General features: G+C 42.3%; 1 protein-coding gene and 1 non-coding gene across 4 annotated transcripts in view; one reads left to right on the top strand and one right to left on the bottom strand.

The window, feature by feature from the left end:
- Positions 1-2,695: 2,695 nt before the first annotated feature.
- On the top strand, positions 2,696-2,768 carry TRNAV-GAC (transfer RNA valine (anticodon GAC)). The gene has a single exon. It is a non-coding gene; the product is annotated as a tRNA-Val (tRNA).
- A 4,823-nt stretch (positions 2,769-7,591) lies between these two features.
- RBM28 (RNA binding motif protein 28) overlaps positions 7,592-20,097 on the bottom strand; it is a 33,929-nt gene continuing 21,423 nt past the window's right edge. Inside the window, exons 17-21 of one of the 3 annotated variants that reach the window (XR_012074292.1) lie at positions 17,811-18,064; positions 17,098-17,197; positions 15,216-15,394; positions 8,407-8,460; positions 7,592-7,988 (exon numbers count right to left, since the gene is read on the bottom strand). Coding sequence is in view for 2 of the 3 variants with exons in the window: in XM_072964546.1 (XP_072820647.1) it covers positions 15,260-15,394; positions 17,098-17,197; positions 17,811-18,064 (489 nt within the window). In the remaining variant the exon portion in view is untranslated. Of the gene's footprint in view, positions 7,989-8,406; positions 8,461-13,483; positions 15,395-17,097; positions 17,198-17,810; positions 18,065-20,097 lie in introns of those variants that run through there. The other 2 variants (XM_072964546.1, XM_072964545.1) reach the window with 2 other exon arrangements.

Below are 20,097 nucleotides of genomic sequence, written 5' to 3'. Positions count from 1 at the left end.
TGCAAAGTGTGAACAGACATTTCACTGGAGAGAATTTACAGATGGCAAATAGCACATGAAAAGATGTTCAACATTATTAGATATTACAGAAATGCAAATTAAAACCACAATAAGATATCACTGCATCTACCAGAATGGCTAAAATAAAAAGTAATGATAAAACCAATGCTGGTGAGGATGTGGAGAAACTGGATCACGCACATATTGCTGTTGGGGATTCAAAATGGTACAGTCACTTTGGAAAAGAATATGGGCACTTTCTTACAAAACTAACGTGGGCTCACCATACAACCCATGAAGTACGCACTCTTGGGCATTTATCTCAGATAAATTAGACTTATCGTCACACAAAAACCTATACAGGAATATTCATAGCAGCTTTATTCTTAACAGTCAAAAACTGGAAACAACCCAGATGTCCTCCAGTGGGTGAATGGATAAACTCTGGTGCATCCATAGCATAGAATGCTACTCAGCAGGGACAAACTATTGATACATGCAGAGACTTGCATGAATCTCCAGGGTGTTATGCTGCATGACAAAAATTCAATCCCAAAAGATCACGTACTGGATGGTTCCATTCATGTAACATTGTCAAAATGACAAAATCACAGAAATGGAGAACAGATTAATCGTTGCCAGGTGCTGTGGATGGAAAGGGGGAAGGAAGTAGATGTGGTTTTGAAAGGGCAGCAGAAGTGATCCTTGTGATGGAAATTTTTTTTTCCTGTTACATTCATTTAGTAAATCTACACCTTGGGAAACTTGGAACATAAAATCCCATGCAAACAGTATGATTCAAGGTCAAGACAATTGAAAACCTTATTTAATCCATTGGGTGGCTTAATATAATATAAATAATGTCATTATAATTCCAACTAATTTTCAAGTATTTCTATAGAAAATCATCTAGAATGTTCATATAATAAGCCCCAAATCCAGCTTCTTGACAGCAACATCCTGAAATAGGAGGGCTGTAAGGGGTGCAGTAGACAGATAGTCCAAGCTAAAAAATGTTTGTTAATCATTTACATCTGCATAGGTCTTACATGGGCATTTTTAATTTAGTTTTTTTATTAAAGTATAGTTGATTTACAATGTTGTGTTAGTTTCTGGTGTACAGCACGATGATTCAGTTATACAAATAGATATTCTTTCTCATTATAGGTTATTACAAGATACTGAATATAGTTCCCTGTGCTATACAGAAGGACCTTGTTGTTTATTTGTTTTTTATGTAGTGGCTTGTGTGATGGAAATATTTTGTATCTTGACTGTATCAATGTCAATATCCTGGTTGTGAGACCAACTATAGCCGTGTAAGATGTTGCCACTGGGGGAAACTGGGTAGGGGGTACAGGAATCTCTCTGTGTCATATCTTACAACTACATATGAATCTACAATTATCTCAAAATGGGAAGTTTAATTAAAAATACATTTTAAAAAGGTGACATATATATGATTCCATTTATGTAGCATACCTGAAATGACAAAACTATAAAGATAAACAGATTGCTAGGTGCCAAGTGTTGGAGGGTGAATGGAGGGAGGGCTGTGGATTTAAAAATCTAGCAGAAAGGATTTTTATGATGGACCTGTTCCATATCTTGAGTATGGTGATCACACAAATCTACACATGTAATAAGACTATTTAGAAGAATCAAATACACACACACACACACACACACACACACGCACACGCACACACACACACGAGCATATGTAAAACTGGTGAAATCTGAGCAAGACCAATGGATTGTATGAATGACAATTTCGCTGTGATATGGCACCTTAGATGTTATTGGGTAAAGGGTGTAAGGGATCTCTGTGTGTTATTTCCTACATCTGTATGTGAAGTCCACAGCATTGGCTGGAATGGAGGTGGGGACCCTGAGGATGAGGAACCAAGTTGGTGTGAGGCTAGGGGTTAGACAGATCATTTCCATGGAGGCTGTTGTCTCCTGGGATTGTGGCAGGACTTGGAGCAGAGGAAACACTGGGAGAGGAAGAAGGAGAAATGGAGGAAGGAGGAATGGAGGAAGGGAAAAGAGGACCCAAGAGAAAAAAAAAGTATTCTTCACAGAGGCAAGAAAGGGAGACTAAAGTGTAAAGCTGGAGGCTGTTTAGGGGCATCGTTTAATGAATTAAATGTCTCTATTTTAATCAAAAAGGCTAAAAGGCTTGATTGAGAATCTAAATTACCCCAGGGATCAGGCTAAATTCCTGCCTTTGCAATTCTTAAATTGTCATGAGTCTGAAATTACCAGACACTTCACAGTGCATTCTAAAGTGCACGACAAAGGGTAACCAAGAAAAGGAAGGGTGGCCGGGACGGTCCTCTCAGTGCACTGGGACCAGCCCTGCCAGCAGCGGAGCACAGCTCCCAGGCATGAGTGGCTGCTTACTGGGCTACTCTGAGGGAGGAGGCTTCAAAGGGGGCATCAACCAGAAGGCAAGAGCTCGTACCACATCTCAATTAGACAAGCCAGATTCCTCCAAGGACACAAACGGGGACCCAAGAAAACCCCTGCTCAAGCCCAGGGAGTGAGAGGATGGTGGGAAGTTCTCTCAAGATTCGGAAACCTTCTCTTTCTGACTCAAACATTGGTGCCTGGTCCAGTGTCTTGCATATAGTAGGATAGCGGGTGCTCAGCAGGTGTTTGTAGAATTAAACAAAATGTATTTAAAAGAGGTGGAGGGTATAGCTCAGTGGTAGAGCATGTGCCTGACATGCATGAGGTCCCAGGTTCAATCCCCGGTGCCTCCATTAAGGGAAAAAAAAAAGAACTAAAATAAAAATAGACTTAATGTAGAAAATGGAGAGAGAGAGCTGGGTTGGGGGTGTGATGTGTTTTCCTTCCAGACAGATTTTAAATTAAGATGGAAAAGGGAAGATGTTAGCACATTAACACCTCACTAGCGGACCTCCAGGTCTCAGTGGAAAGGTTTTCTTGTTGGTGGAGAAAAAGTGGGAGAGCCTTCCTTTTGCTTACTGAATCACCCCAAGGGCATGGCTGCTCCACCAGTCAGTTCAGAGCCCTTGCAGGAAGTGCGGGGCCCTGAACAAGCACTTCCCGGAGGGGACCCCATTTCAGCCTCACCACAGCCCCTGGAAGGAAGGGAGCTGTTATAATCACTGCATCAATCAGGACCTTCGGCTTCAGAGAGGCCCCTGGGTGACACCACTGGCCTGGGCGTGGGCCTGGACCACGAACCCTCCTCCTGCCCTCAGGGCCTGAGCCCGCGACCCGACACCTGCCCCTCACAGACCCCGGGAATGAAATCACAGCAAGTGACCCTCTACTCACTGCCTCAGAGCTTGCCCCCTGGGATCCCCCAAGACACCAGCCCTGTCTTGTCCCAAATCTTGTGCCAGATCAGGTTCTTGATCTGTAGGTAGAGCCAAGGGATGGAAAAATCCAGATGCCACTGTGAAAAGAACTTCAGTTTGTGGGTAAGGGAGGGGTGGAAAGAGGAGAGAAGTATCGGAAATGATTCAAAAACAGCTGAACTTTGAAAAACGGCAGAAAAATCTCTCAGGTACTGCAGAGAAGTACATTTTTTAATGAAGTTGTGCCAAGGGACTGAAAAATTGCTTATGAGCGGAGGACCTCGGCCCAGGGAGCAGCTGAACTGACAGGGCAGACGAAGAACTGCTGGGAGGGCAGTTTGTTCAGAGGCAGCAATGGAAACTCAGAGCACATTCTTAACCACGGAATTCCAGGAGGTCACCAAATCCTTCAGCCACTCAATACTGTGGCCCCTGAATATGACAGACACCAAATACGACAGCCACTAAGTACTGTGGGCACTAAATGCTACAGGCAGTTATGCTGTCGTAACTGAGCCCCACACCTCAGACTGAAAAATTCTAGTATTATGACTACATAGACTGGGCCTAAGGAAGACCAGGAATGTTTGGTAAAAGAGTTACAGTCTCGGGGCCCCTGAATTCACCTGTGGACCCCATTGTCTGGGCAGCCAGGGTAGAATGACCACAGCCTTGATGGTAGGTGGGACCAGAGGGAGGGGAAAGGGGAAAGGGCATTAATTCTTTTGTATACAAGGCCAGAAGCTGCCTCTCCTTTCTTGGGGGAAGTGAAATTTCTTTCCCATTTGGCTGTTCTTGGGCACACACAACCACCTCTGCTCTTACTCACTGGGGTGAGACTGGGGACCAGAGAACTCTAAAGTTGCCCACAGAGTATTTCTGTCAAGTTGCATGTTTATGGCCAAGAGGTGATTGGCAGCAGCTCGATCCTCCCATTTGAGGGGCTGTTCCCCACGGAGGAGGGGGTGTGGACACTGGCTCAGCTGAGGGTCATCCAGGTGGTCATGGCTGGAGGCTTCCAGGCACCTGCTACACTGACTTTTCTGGGGAGCCAAGAGATTTCAGTACTGTTCTAGCCCTCAGATTTTGCTTTCTCAAGGCTTTGCCTTATCACAATGATACACACTCGTAGAAACTGCAGAAAAATATAAAGAAGTCAAAAATCAATTACCAAGGGTCTATTACCTGGAGGCAACCACTAGTGAAACTTCAACATATTGTCTTCCAATCTCCTCTGCTGGTCTTTCTCCCTTTATGTGGTTGAGCTCTTACTGCACTCTTTTTTTTTTTTTTCAATTGACTTACAGTTGATTTACAAGGTTGTGTTAATTTCACGTGTATAGCAAAGTGACTTAGTTGTACATATATATATTCTTTTCCAGATTTGTTTCATTATATGTTATTATAAGAAATTGGATATAGTTCCCTGTGCTGTACAGTAGGTCCTTGTTCTTTATCTATTTTATATATAGCAGTGTGTGTATGTTAATTCCAAACTCCTAATTTATCCCTCTCCTTCCTTTCCCCTGTGGTAACTATAGTTTTTTTCTATGTCTGTGAGTCTATTTCTGGTTTGTAAATAAAGTTTGTATAATTTTTTTTAGATTCCACATATAAGTGATATCATATGATATTTGTCTTTCTCTGACTTACTTCACTTAGTATGATCATCTCTGGGTTCATCCTTGTTGCTGCAAATGGCATTATTTTATTCTTTTTTATGGCTGAGTAGTATTCCATTGTATGTGTATAACACATCTTTATCCAGTCATCTGTTGATGGACATTTAGTTTGCTTCCACATCTTGGCTATTGTAAATAGTGCTGCTATGAACATTGGGGTGCATGTGTCTTTTCAAATTAGAGTTTTCTCTGGATATATGCCCAGGATTGGGATTGCTGGATCATATGGCAACTCTATTTTTAGTTTTTTTAAGGAACCTCCATACTGTTCTCCACAGTAGCTGCACCAATTTACATTCCCACCAACAGTGTAGAAGGGTTCCTTTTTCTCCACTTCCTCTCCAGCATTTATTATTTGTAGACTTTTTAATGATGGCCATTCTGACTGGTGTGAGGTGATTTCTCATTGTAGTTTTGATTTGCATTTCTCTGATAATTCGCGATATTGAGCATCTTTTCATGTGCCTGTTGGCCATCTGTCATACCGTACTCTTAATTTTGTGTCATGCTTGTTTCTGTTAACAACAGATGACAAATCATTCCCTATGATATTAAACATTTCATAGTGTTGTTTTAAAGACTGCATGTGATGGTTAATTTACTTTTATGTGTCAGCTTGACTGACCGTGTGTGTCCAGATTAAACATTACGTCTGGGTGGTCTGTGAGGGTGTTTCTGCATGAAATTAGCATCTGAATCCGTGGTCTCAGTAAAAAGCCTCAATAGAACAAAAAATGGAAGAGGAATTTGACCCTTTTTTCTGCATCACTACTTGAGCTGCAATATCTCATTTCATTTTCTCCTGCTTGAGGCTGAGATTTATGTCATTGGCTCCCCTGGTTCTCAGGCCTCTGGACTCAGACTGAATGACACTATCCGCTTTCCTGGGCCTCCAGCTCACAGACTACAGACTGCGGGACTTCTCAGCCTCTGAAATCTGTATTTGGCATGAGCCAATTCTCCGTGATAAACCTTGATGATAGACAGATGGATAGATAGATACATCCGTTTCTCCTCTGGGGAATCCTGACTAATAGGAAAGCTGTCACTGAGCCATCTCATATGTAAGGAAGGAGAAATACATTCCACCTCTCAGTGAGGGAGTGGCAAAGAATTTGCAGCCATCTCTAATTCCACCACAGCAGGTAGAGTGAACACTGTGGTGTGCCACCGTATTAGTCTGGGTTTACCAGAGAAATAGAACCAATTGGAGACATATATATAGTTAGAGATATAGATGCAAATACAGTCATTTATATTTACTATAAGGAAATGGCTCATGCAGTTATGAAGACTGAGAAGTCCAAAATCTGAAGTCAGCAAGCTGGAGATATAGTGCCAGTCTAAGTCCAAAGGCCTGAGAACCAGTAGAGCCAGTGGTGTAAGTTCCAGGCCTGGGCTGAGTCCAAAGGCAGGAGAAGACCGGTGCCCCAGCCCAAAGACAATCAGACAGAGAGAAAGAATTCTCTATTCCTCAGACTGTTACTGAATTCTTGCTTTCAACATTTTGGATGAGGCCCACACACACAGGGAGGGAAATCTGCTTGACTTGGTCTACGTGGATTCAGATGTTAATCTCATCCAGAAACCACCTTACAGACACACCCAGAATAATATTCAACCAAATATCTGGGCAACCTGGGACTAAGTCAAGTTGACACATAAAATGAGGCATCGCAGCCGTCCAGCTCCTGCCAGCAGCTTTGGCTGCTCAGAGCTGGGTATCTCTCCAGGAATTGTCCTCTGCCAGAGTTACACCCTCTTCAAAGTGCAGTCCCCTCCCAATGGCTGGTGGATGTAGGGAATTCCAGAGCCCAGCCCCTTTCCCTCTATTTGGGACAACTCTGAAGGGCCATCCCAGACTTAGATCTCCCTGGGAGATCAGCTGATGACTCTGTTGTAACTATATCACAGTTCAGCTCTCCTCCTGCCCAGTCCTCTTCCCTGACAGATGCTGCTCTCAACGTCCTCCCTGAGAACCAGACCCAAATCTCTCTCAGAGTGTTTGCCACCAGCCTGAACTAGTCAGACGCAGGGAAGGCTGAGCTCTGACTGGGGTGTGGAGAGGTGTAGACAGCTTCTGAAATGGAATCAGAGGCTTCTTCAGGCAGCGGGATTTGTGAGGCTGCAGTCTGAGGGAGAGGTGGAGGCCTGTGATGGAGTGAGAAGAACGACAGATCGGGACACAGGTGAAAACAAAGTAAACATTGACCCAACCAATTTGCTAATGTCAATAATTTCGGTTGTCTCCAGTGTTCACTGTTATAAATAAAAAACATTGCAACACATGTCTTGATTCCTAAATTCTTTTGCCCACAGTTCTGATCACTTTTTTAGGACAGATTTCGAGCAATGAAATTATGAATTAAGGAATATACATTTTCTGGAGGCTACCAGAACTTTCCAAGGCCCCGTTTCACACGGCATTTACACAGCATTCTCCTTCAGCCCAACTCCTAAATTTACAAGAGACCTGATTTAGGGAAGATCATTGATTCAGCTGGAGAGTTAATTATTCATTCCAATTGGTTTGTGCAAAAGGCTCCCCAGAGCCTACAAGAATAAATTGAAAAGCTATTAGAACTAACAGGCGAATTTAATAAAGAGGCTGCATGCAAAATTCAATAGCTTCCTCACCAACCAGCAATGACCAATTAGAAATGACAATGAGGGTGGGTGGATGGGGGAACAGAGAGCACAGCCATGATGACAACAACAGTAACGAAAATACCCAGGATTGACTTTACCAACAAGTGTGAGAAATAGGAAAAACTAGATCTTAAAAATTTATAAACTTTTCTAACACACATGAAATAATTAATTAGATGCTGAGGTCTGCCATGTTCCTAAGTGGGAGTTACCCTGTACATTAAACACAGTCCAATGAAAAGTCCAAAGAGGTTCGCCATTTTGCTGTTAAACATGCTGCAGTTATTCGAAAGTTCACTCAGGAAAAACGCATAGGCAAGAGGAGCTAAGAAAAAAAATTTGCAGATGAGTGAAGAGAAATTTTGCCCTACCAGGTATTAAATATACAGTGAAGCTAAAATAATGAAAGTAGTGTAGAGAGAAGGTATAGCTCAGTGGTAGAGCTCATGCTTAGCATGCACAAGGTCATGGGTTTGGTCCCCAGTACCTCCATTAAATAAATAAATAAACCTAATTATCTTCCCCCAAAAAAACAAAAGAAAAGTTTTTTTTTAAAGGTGGAGGGAGGCTATATATCAGTAGCAGAATATAGTGCTTCGCATGCATGAGGTCTTAGGTTTCAATCCCCAGAACCTCCATTAAAAATAATAATAAATAAACCTAATTAATGCACCCCCCAACAAAAAAGAAAGTAGTGTAGCCCCAATGCAAGACTTGGCAGACACTTTGTGGGTCGTGCTTACCGACAGAAGTTAGGGCACAGGAATCTCGTGGCCAGGGAAGGTGGCATCACAATCCTGTCAGAAGAGGCAGCATTATTTGATAAACGGTATAGAGACAATTGATTAGCTATTCAGGAAAAAAGTTACACCTTCTCTCACACCACATATCCAAATAAATACATTGTAGGTGATGAAAGAGTTCAATATTAGTATGGGTTGAATTGTAGCCCTTGCCAAAAAAAAAAAAAAAAGTTGAAGTCCTAACCCCTAGCCCCTCGGATTGTGACCTTATTTGGAAACAGGGTCATTGTGTATGTAATTAGTTAAGATACGGTCGTACTGGAGTAGGGTGTGTCCCTACTCCAGTATGACTGGTATCCTTGTAAGAAGACACCATGAGAAGGCAGAGCAGAGATGGGAGTTCATGCTGCCGCCACAAGCCAAGGAACATTTGGGGCTACCAGAAGCTGGAAGAGGCAAAAAGATCCTCCCCTGGAGATTTCAGAGGGACCATGGCCTGCCATCATGAGACTGCTAGTCTCCAGGACTGTGCGACAATACATTTCTGTTGTTCTAAACCACTCAGGTTGTGGTGCTTTGGGTTACAGCAGCCCAAGGAAACTAACACAATGTATAAATGAGAATCATTTTTAAAATTTAAAGAAAATATTGGTGAAAAATGTATATGCTTTCAAAAGCAATAAGGACTTTATAAGCATAAAAATGATAGAAAAAATCCAAGGAGAAAATCAATACTTTTTAGATATTAAAAAAAACTTAAACAAACATAAAAAATAGCTTTACCAAAACTAAAAGTTAAACAGCAAACTAGGAGATCTAATTGCTACAAAATGACAAGTAGCTATTATTCTTAATATATAAGAACTCTAAAAGCCCAGTAGAAAATTAGATGAAGAACACAAAGACAAATTCACAGAAGGCACATGACTGTGCACATAAACTATGTTTAAACTTACTAGTAATCAAATCCATATAAATTAAAAGATGACAATTTTTGCCTTTCATATTAACAATGCTTTATGTGATAGTACTTAATACAGATAAGGATACAGTAAAAATTGTACCTCCCAATTATATTGTTCAAAGTCTAAATTTCTACGTTTTTTAGAAGGCATTCTGGTGCTAGATATAAAGAGATTTTTAAAAATTCACACCCTTTGATGAAGTAATTCTTCTAAAAATGTATCTTAAGGAAACAATTAAAAGTTAGGTAAATATTTACCTACAGAGATCTTCATCATTGAATAATTTGTAATAATAATTTGTCCCTTTAATAGTCGTCAAAATGCCATGGCTCTCCCCAGACAAATTAGAAATAGCCTCAGTGTCCAACAATACAGGAACCTTGCACAATTATGTAATGCTAAATTATGCAGTCATTAAAGGTGATGATGTCACTTTCATGACATGGGAAATACTCACAATAAAAATGTAAGACAAAAAAGCTCACTATGATATGTATATTATAAATCAAATTTTACAAAACACACACCTGCAGGGGAAAATAAGAGTTAAAACAAGCCAGAATATTTATCTTTTCAGGATTTATGAATGGTTTTGACTTTTTTATTGTGATTAAAAAAAACATATAGCATACAATTTACCACTTAAGTATTTAAAAATTTGTTTAAATTTTGGTGGTGAGGTGATTAGGTTTATTTTTTTATTTTAATGGAGGTACTGGGGATTGAACCCAGGACCTTGTGCATGCTAAGCATGCACTCGTGCCACTGAGATATCCCCTTCCCCCTCCTGGAACTATTATATTTGAGTTTAATGCACCCATCCTCTTGCAGAGAGAAAGAGAGCAGAGACAAAGGGTTCTTCCCCTTTGCCAACTGTACCCTCTGCACAGCTGGCCATGGACAGGAGACTCTGGCTGGCAGCTGTCCCTGCAGACAGGAGCAAGGGTATGTGATTTCCTGAGCAGCCACTTTAGTCCTAATGTCCCTTTAATAGTCCTCGTCAAAATGCCGTTGCTCTCCCCAGAGGTTTTCATGACTATGGAAAATAAATAGCCATTATCTGACCTCCAGGGGAATGGAGATGTCTGCAGAATTCCGGGAAAGGTAGTTATAAAACCACGTACAGCCAAGCCACCCTTTCAGTATCGGCAACCCCAATGCAAAGCCAAGGTATGGAGCCCTAATTATCAAGGAAACCACAGAATAAGTGGAGCCACTGCTCAAAGTTTCTTTTCACCTATTTTGATGTGCGTGAGGACATCTGGCTTCTGTGGGGGGCAGAAGAGAGAGAAAGAGGAGGAAAGAGAGAAAGAGCTCCAGCAGCCATCCAGCGGGCGCCATGATCATAACTCTGCAAAACTGGACCAAGCACTTGTCACAGCCAGACCACCTTGTCAGGCAAGCTTCAGCCACTTCTTGAATGACCAGCCTGTCCCCATCCTGCCTGGGAAAGGTCAGGAAGGGAAATGAGGAGGAAGATGTTTTTCTTCATGCTATCTCTCCCATGCTGAGAAAAGCTTCAAGCCAGGAGGGGATGGAGGAGCCCTGACTTCCTGCCCCCACTCACCCCTGGGTCCTGGTGGCCCTCTCATATGGGATGGAGGGTCCCAGGAAGGCCTGGGGTCCTGGGCTGAAGTTGATTGGCAGCTGTCCAGCTCTGCCTTTGTCCATACTCCAGTATTTTGATCCAGTGGCTGTGGCTGTGGCCCTGCCCCTCTCGACAGAGCACTGACCCTAGTGTCAGAAAACTGAGCTGGGATCCCAGCCCCATTCCGTTCTGTTTTCCTGGTCTGGGCCTCAATTTTCTGTGTCCTGAAAATGGAGATCGTGATCTCATCTGCTTAACACATGAGGTGGGTATGGAGTCTGACCTGGCAGGGGAGGCTGCTTTCAGACTACCAGTGGACACTGCTGGCTTGGCAGGAGCCAAAGCTCTCTGCCTCTAAGCTGTTCTTCCTTTCATTTGCAGCGTTACCCACTTCAGAAGTGAATCAGGCCTACTTCGCTCCCTAGGACCCTGCTGCCGAGCTGATGGCGGTGTTATGAGGGCTGGACAAATTCACATACCCTGGCAGCTGATGGCCACTGTGCTACTGGAGGAGGGGTATTTGTTGTAGGTGATAGATAAAAGTATATCATCTCTAATTCTGACACTGATTACAATTTTGCACCCAATTCCAATGTGTGTATTTTATCACCACACGAAGCAATTCTCCAACACCAGCTGTGTCCTACCATTCAACTCAGTTCTGGCACTATCTACTTGGAGATAGTGTCAGCTTCCATAGGTTAAGGGCTCAGTCCCCCAAGACTACCCCCATCCCCCAAATTCAGATCACAAGTTCAGGTTGTTACCTATGCTTCTGACCAATTGGCTATCGATCAGAAGTTCCAGTGGTGACACTGTCCACTTGGGGAGGTAAGACCTAAAGAAATGATGAACAAGCCACAGCTGCATATGCCCCATCAAGTGAGTGGGTGCCAACCAAAAAGTGTCCGAGGGAGGACCAAGAGAGGGACCACAATGCTGGGGGTTGGATGAGGTTCCCACGGAGAAACGCTGGCAGGCATGTGAGTGGAGAGGGACAAATCAGGGTGGACAAGGCACAGCACAAAGAACACAGGCGGTGCGGTGCACTGAAGGGGCCGTGACCAGCAACTTATTATTCTCTTTCTATCACTTTGTATCTGGGGGCCCTTCCACATACATCAGCTCAGGAAACAACTCTGCTGTCCTTCACAAGCCCAGCTAAGCCCTGGAACACACAGCCTTTAGTGATTTCAACTCACTAGAATTAAATGAACTCCCAACTATGTGTAAATCATTGTTAAGTATAGCAGGGTATGTAGGAGAGTGTAAAATATAGTCCCTGCCCTCAAGGACAGAAAGGATTTTCCTTCTGTCAGACAGCCAACGAAGGTGATTCTGGGATGACTCTGCAGCAGTGAAGCCTTACTTTTGATAAAGGGGAGCAAGCTCCAGGCAGCGTGGACAAGCCTCAGGGGAACTGGATTTGCCATCTATCAAGATGCTCCATTTGGGGCAGGGGTGGGGTTGGGAGTGGGGGTCCAAAAGATATTCTGGTGACTCTGCAGTTTCCTTCTCAGAACTGGCTGCCAGGCTCAGTCAGTGCGTGTCTTCACAGTCTTCCCACTGTATTACTTCAAAAGCACAGAAGCTTGTCTCCAGCCAAACATCAGCTCAGAATCAAAAGCCAAAGGAACTGCAGATGTCCCTATAACTCATCCATGGCTGGGCCACTGAAGAACACCCCAATCAATGAGTGGTTTCAGACTCTGCAATTAATCCTGGAAAAGCAGCAGCATCAGGACAAGAATGAAAGAACCAAAATAAGACAATGCACGCGGGTAACTTCTAAATTGGTCAACCTTGGCCAAAGGGAGGTCTGGAAATTTTTGCTCTGCCTGAAACAAAGCAACCTCATCCTGTCTCTTTCAGTGCGGGTTAGGACTGTGGGAGAAAGCATAGTTGAGCACCATCTGAGACAAACTGAACTACAAACTTATCTTGGGCATCCTCTGTCTGATGATGTGGGGACTGCCATGATGGAGCAGTCCATGGAGAAGTTTCAGAACTTGCCAAGTTGTGTGGGCAGAGTTGCCACTTACATGACAGAATTGGCAGAGGCCTGTCAGTTACTTCTCAAAAAGTGAGTGGCAGGAATACTAAGCAAAGAACTAGCAACCTGGGTCAGTCAGAGGGCCTGTGACTGACGATTCTTGGTGGTGGTCAGCACTCACGGTGGCATATTTGACCTCCTAGTTCCTCAGATGGCTGAAGGTCAAATACATGGTGAGAAGAGGATCTCTGGAGCCTTGAGGTTCTGCGCTCTGAATTTTTATTTGAAAAATGTCTTTCAAAGGCAAAAACATACCAAAGGACATTTGGAAGTATTCTGAAGACTAAATTCACTTGCCCTAACTCTGTAACAGAAGCTTCAGCTCTTGCTTCAAGACAACTGAAGTGCGCTCCCCGCCACAGGCTATGCCTAGAGGAAGGGGCTCCTCCCGGGTCAAAGCAGAGTCTTCAGACTACCAAGCAGCAGCCTCCCCATACCCCTGCCAAAAAAACCTCAAAGTAACAGCTAGCACACAATCTTAAGACTCTTTATTTAAAGGAAGTATCTCTAAGCCAGGCTGCTGTGTAACGGAGCAGGAAAATCAACTGAAAATTGACTGATGGCCTTCAACCTTGGATGTTAACAAAATGTTTGCTACTGTTGTTTTTAAACTGAGCAGTCTATAACTCCACTTTCATGTTTACTTAAGAAAGCTCCATTTCATGAAAACTTAGGCTCTGAAGTGAAGAAGTGAGCACAAATCTCGTTGCATTAATACTCACGAGGCAAGAGTAAAAAGCTGCCCAGATAACCCAAGGTGAGGTGTCCCAAAGGAGGACACCATACAAGGAATCTGTCTGTTGAGAAAGTGGATGATTCGTCCTATTACTTTTTAAAAGAACTGTGCAATAACTTTTCGAGATGAATGATGTTTTAAACACACTGGGTTGCTAAAGCTGTCCGAAAAAATATCTGGGATCTAAGAAAATCTGGCAAAGCTATCTGAATGAACACCAATTTTTATCTATCCAAATGTTAAGATTATTTTTAAATGTTCATTTATAGATATTTGTACACTAGGGGAAAAAGTGTCTAGTGAGCAGACAGTTGGCCAAGGGAAAACAGATCAGTTGCCAGGCAGACTGTGGATGGTCTACATACACCCTTAACAAAGTATGTGACTGCTCCACAGAGTACAGGCCATCCTAGGATTGATGTGTTGCCAAGCTGCCACCAGAACGTTTCAAACTCCCCAGGTCACACTGTCTCAAGGTAACTCTGGAGATACAACCTCTGTCCTTCATTGTCTCAAAAAGGCTTCAATATTTTCATGGTCTCTCCTACCCATCTTTTCTTTTTTTTTCCTTTTACCAATCTTCATACCAATTAAGGGCATTCCTGAGCATTCACTGGTTTCCAAAGACACTGCAATAAAACAGCCATATCCCTAGATCAGCAGTGGTTCTGAAGAAAGCATTGTTTATTATAGCACCAGATTGAATTAGAGAATTAAGAACTCTGTGCTATATTTCCAACTCTTTTTCTGGCCTCATGCTCACTGCTCCCTCTACCACTCAGTACCTCCCGGTTCTCAGGAGGCAGTGCTGGAAGAGAGGAAATGCAGGTTAGCACCAGCCAGGCTAGTGTCTGTGGACCAATCAAACTGATTTCCAGTTACTATCAAAAATTACCCACTTATTTAGCAAACAATTAACAAGGGTTGCTCTTGGTCAGGCCCCATGTTCCCAATTACCTTCCAAGTCTCTCCCACCCTCAGAGATTAGGTTGGAAATCATTTTTTCCCGCTTTTTCTTAATCAATTTCTGCAGTATGCATGACTACATAACTGGATTAGAGTTAGGAATGTCAAAAACATAAATAATAAAGGATTCACGTACATTAGAAATGAGTCTGTTATTCAAAAAGCCACAAAATACCTCATTTAGAAAAGACATTTAACAAAATATACATCTTAAAAATCTAGCACTCAAGAATGCTTTTTTATAATTGTTTCCATTTGAGAAACAAAGAATTAAAATGAGTAAGAATTATAGACACAACTTCACACAAAATATGCAAGAAGCATCAAGATGTTTTTCTGATATTCCTCTTTGTGATTAACCACATACCAAGGAGAGACCAAAGTTTGGATGTGCACAGCCCAGAGGGACCCTCAACAAAGTGGCAGTGCACTCAGGGGGTTTCTTTCCCTCAATAAATGACATGGAGGGAAGGCTGCCGGAGGAGGGGGGCGGTGCTTTACCAAGAAGCACACGATCCAGCTTCTTATCCAGTCTGATGGCATCATCAACTGTCAAACCATTTGCTCCTCTTTGCAAGAGGAGCTCCTTTGGAAGGTCCCAATAATTTCTGCTTATATTGTTCGACCAGCTGGTTGAAGCGAATTTCTGTCTTATTTCCCTTAGCTTTTTTCTTAGGTACCTACAAATGAAAGGTAAGGAAACATAAGATAATTAGTTTTAAGCATTCAATATCACCTTACCCAGAGGCCAGCCAAAGGCGAAAATAAGTAGGTTCAGAGATCTTGCCCACCACGAGAGGGACTTCCAGAGAGTGACCCACACAGAGCCATCCACTGGTATGGAATGAGAACAGGAGTGCCTAAGAGTAGGGCCCCACTAAAACACTGTCCGGGTGTCTCAGAGGCCTCTCCCACTCCAGCTCCCAAACGCTCACAAGAATCTGCTCACAGATGAGTCAGCCCCGAGTCTGGGTGCTCTTGCTTGCCCTTTCCCTCACCGAGAACACTGCTCACAGGGTTTGAGAGAGAGTTCTCTGTAAGGCAGTATGATGGGTCAGAGACTTCCCAGAGACACAGATTTCTTGAGTAGGATGAGAAGCCAATGCTTCTTGTTCCCTTACAAGAAAGGGACAGGGACGAAGGAAGGGAAAAAGAAAGCTTGAACTCAAATGTCCAAGAATGCAGGACCACCATTTTCTACTAAAAGGAACTAGGGCTCCTTGGAAATTAATGCCAGTTCTGGGAAAGAAATAGATAAGATGAGCTGGGACCAGAAAGCAAGGACACTACCAAAGACAGGGTCATGTCAAGACTCAGGAGTCAACCTGAAGGGGCTTCTGCTGGCCTCAGATGGGACAAGAGTAATGACTGCATCTGACTGACACACATCAAGTATACAAAAACTCAGGAATTTACAATACTGAAAAAATCTTACTGGTCACCAGAGAAGGTTGGTAGGACACCAACTCATTACTCTGAAAACTGATTAAAAAAAAAAATCAAGCGTTTATCCTGCCTTTCCTATGCAAATGGTATTTCATAGTAACCAAATAGTTGACAAAGGAAGATTCTTTTTTTCTAGAATTCTACTTTAAAAAATGCAAAAGGATTGGTAAAATTAGAAAATTACCATTCTGCAACTCGTGTTGAAATACGGATCTAGACAGTAATCATCAAAGGGTGCTAAGACCAGTAGGTAGGTTGACACAAGGAAGAAAGCAGCTAAATTCAAAATGTAATGCACTCTCAAAGGCAAAGGACTTGGTTTCTCCAACAAATTAACAGCATGGAAAAAGTGAGGATGGTTAGGAAGATTGGATATTAGAGAGGAAAAAAGGGAGTTAAGAGATATAAAAACCAAATATAACATGTAGACTTTGTTTGGAACCTAAGTCATACTAACCAATTTAAGAAAAATATTTTTGATGCAACTGGGGACATTTTAATATGAGCTGCATATGAGATATTAAGGGCTTCTGAATTTCATGAGATGTGACGATGGCATAATATGTGTTTGTGTGTACATGTGTTTAAGGCCCAATAAGAGACACATTCTGAGATATTTTTCTGAGCAATGTACCTCATTTCCACATGAGGTACAATTACATGTGATGGAGAGTCTGTTTTATTGTACTTAGAGGGCAGAGGGAAGAGGTAAAACAAGATAACCGTTGAAGCAGAGTAACCAATACATGGGGTTCATTTTACTATTCTCCCCTCTTATAGAACTGTGTGCCCTCCACATTCTCTAAAAAGCTGCAGTCCTATACATAAATGCAGTCTAGAAGCCCTTTCCTTTTTGTTCACCTAATCAAGGCACAAAAGTGGGGGCCGACCCCAGCCCAGCTGTGCCATACCAAGCCTTGGCCCCTACAGAACTCACCTGCTTAGAAGATAATTTCTGCTTCTCTTGCTTCCAGTGGTTCATCTGGGGCTTTGGCTTCTTAGGAGGGAGAGACGTCATTTTGCCTTTGTCCCGCAACCTGAAACAAATATGGCTAAGTGTCACCCTGAGTTCTTCCTCTAATTGGCACCCTTGAGGTTTTCTCAGCCCAGAAGATAAAATCCTTTTCTTACACTGACTCTTTCTAAGCCCATGAGAAGTCATGCTAAAAAAAAGATACTGCAACAAAATGGCCTAAGATTCAACATTTGTACACTTGCTTTTTGTTGTTGTTGTTTTGGCTTGAAACCTCAGGGGAATCTCATATACCATCACTTACTTAACAAGTATTTTGTGAAGATCCACTTTTGTTGATAGCACTAATCTGTTATCCCAAACAGAAACTGGAAGGGAATCTCAAGGAGTGAGCCTCAGCTGACAGAGATGGCCATCTAGACAGGAGGAAGCCCCTCAGAAGAGGAGAAAAATGGCAAGAAAGCTCACCCTGGCACATCCTCTGAGACCCCCTGCCAGTCCTGTTCTGGCCTCCGTTTGGTCCAAGAGTGACACCTCTGCTGGGGTAGAGACACGTGTGCATCGCCCCTCATAGGGGACTGGCACAGCACAGCATCCCTTTCATCCAAACAAAAGCCACAAAGAGGAAAAAAGGCAAAGCAAAACCCAACCCTCTCAGAAGCCGTCCTGCATCTCACCTATTTTTGGGGCCTCGATGCGAGGGGAGCACCAGGACCTTCCTTCTCTTCTTTCCGTCGGACAGCTCCACATGCTCCACTTCGGCCTTGGTCTGGAATCCTGCCCACGAGACAGAGCCCGCCTTCCCCTTCTGCTCTGCGGGGCCCTTGCTCTGCTCTTGTGTGTGGTTCTGAGCTGCTTTTCTTGGCTGGTGTTTTCCAAGTTCTTGTTCCTGCTGGGGCTTACCAGTTGCAGGCTTGGATTTTGCTTTTTGCTGCATAAAATAAGAGACTGCCGTTTGGTTTCTGGATGAGGTTTATTTGCTAGAAATATTCAACAGAAGAGAAGTGAGCTTGGTGAGCCAAGGTGAATTCTTTCCACAAAGAGACTAAAGGAAAATGAATGCAAGTAGTTCACAGGCCCTGACAGAGTTAACAGGTGGTTACTCAGTGGGGGATGCAAAACAACCATTTCCCTTTCCACATGTAGAAATAGGGGGAAAGTACGTGGATGACCAAAAGCCAGCAGAAAACAAACAAACAAAGGCCAGTAGCATGGGATAATTACTAAAGATGTAACAAATGTGTAGTGTGAATCAGAAGAAAGAAAAGAAGAAACATTTGAAGTAATGAGAGCTGAGGATTTCCAAATGTGATGAGAGACACTAAACCATAGATCTAGGAAGTTCGGCCAAATACCAAACAGGATAAATAAATTAAAAAAAAAACAAAACATACCTAGTCACAGCACATCAAACTGCAGAAAATCAAAGAGAAAATCTTGAAAGAAGCCAGAGGTGGGAAAATACCTTATCTACAGAGGAACAAAGTTAAGATTACATTGGATTTCTCTTTAGAAGCCATGTAAGCAAGAAGAGAATAGAATGAAACATTTAAAGTTTAGGGGGGAAAAAAATCACCAACCTAGAATTCTGTACCCATGCGATCATTCTTCAAAAGTGAAGGAGAAATAAAGACTTTCTTAGGCAAACAAAAATTAAAGAAATTCATCACTGGCAGACCTACCTTGCAAGAAATACTAAATGAATTTATTGAGAGAGGGAAAATGACATAGGTCAGAAATTCAAATCCACATAAAAAAAGAAAGAGTATTAGAGAAGAAAATCATCAAATGAAGTCAAGGAAAAGATGATGTGAGAAAGAAGGCATAAAGTATGTTACAGATTTAAGTTGCACTGACATAGGAGAAGAAAATGAAAATTCAGGTGAAATTAATATTATAAGTGTTATGTTGTCCTTTCACCTTAAAAATCTAGATAGGTACATTGATACAACAAAGATCTATTACATGCCTATTATGTGCCAGTCTGTTTCTAACTAGTAAGGGTACAGATGGAAACAATGAAGTGTCTACCTTTTAGGACTCAGAGCCTAGTGGAGAAAAGAGATATACACAAATAAAGTAAAAAATTAAAGAAGAATTTAAGGAAGTTCAGGAAAGTACAAGTAATAAGGTCTTACCTCTTTTAAGAGAGGTGGGAAACGCTATTTGAGGAAGTATATTTGATCTAAACATGCAAAGTGAATAGAAGTATCCTTGAGTCAGGGGAGAGGGTCACTTTCACACAGAAAGATCAGTATGTACGTAAGCGTAGGCAACAAATAAAGCCACCTGAATATTTTTTTTAAGCCAGTAGCTATAGATTCACCTCTGAAGCCATGGCTTAGGCAGTAAATAATCCTTTACCTACAATAACAAAGTTGCCTTGAATAATAAGCAGAGCTCAGGTTTTTCTGACCCAGGGCCATTGTATTAACGACTGAAATGCTTCTTTAGGGGTCATGCTCATGGTATACACAACAAAGACACCAAAACACTGTAAATGTTTGGTATATATGCAAGGTAAGGTATAATATCAATGAGATCTGTCAAAGTTATGGTATCAAGAATAATCTGGCCCTTTATGTCCTGGGGCAAGATGGATAAGAGAATGAGTACCGTGTGCTGACATGCAGTATGCAAGACAACTTACACCTATTACCTCATTTAATCTTCATCAACCATGTAACACAGATGATGTTAATTCTATTTAACAAACTAGAAACTGAAGTTGAGAGAGTAATAACTTGCCAAGGAGCTCAGAACAAGGAAGAGCCTGAATTTGAACATAAGCATTCTTGTTCCTAAAGTCCCTGTTCATTCCTCTGTACTAACTAGATTAAAAGTAGTACTAAAACTATCAGGCATCACCCTTCTGGAGTCATCCAAGAAGAAAAAAGAATTACAGAAGAGACAGCTGAAATCTTCATCTTGGCTATGAATTTGACATGTACCATCACCAAACAC

Source organism: Vicugna pacos, chromosome 7 (genome assembly GCF_048564905.1).
Source record: "Vicugna pacos chromosome 7, VicPac4, whole genome shotgun sequence".
Taxonomy (NCBI): Eukaryota; Metazoa; Chordata; class Mammalia; order Artiodactyla; family Camelidae; genus Vicugna; species Vicugna pacos.
This window is presented reverse-complemented; position numbering and strand designations above follow the sequence as displayed.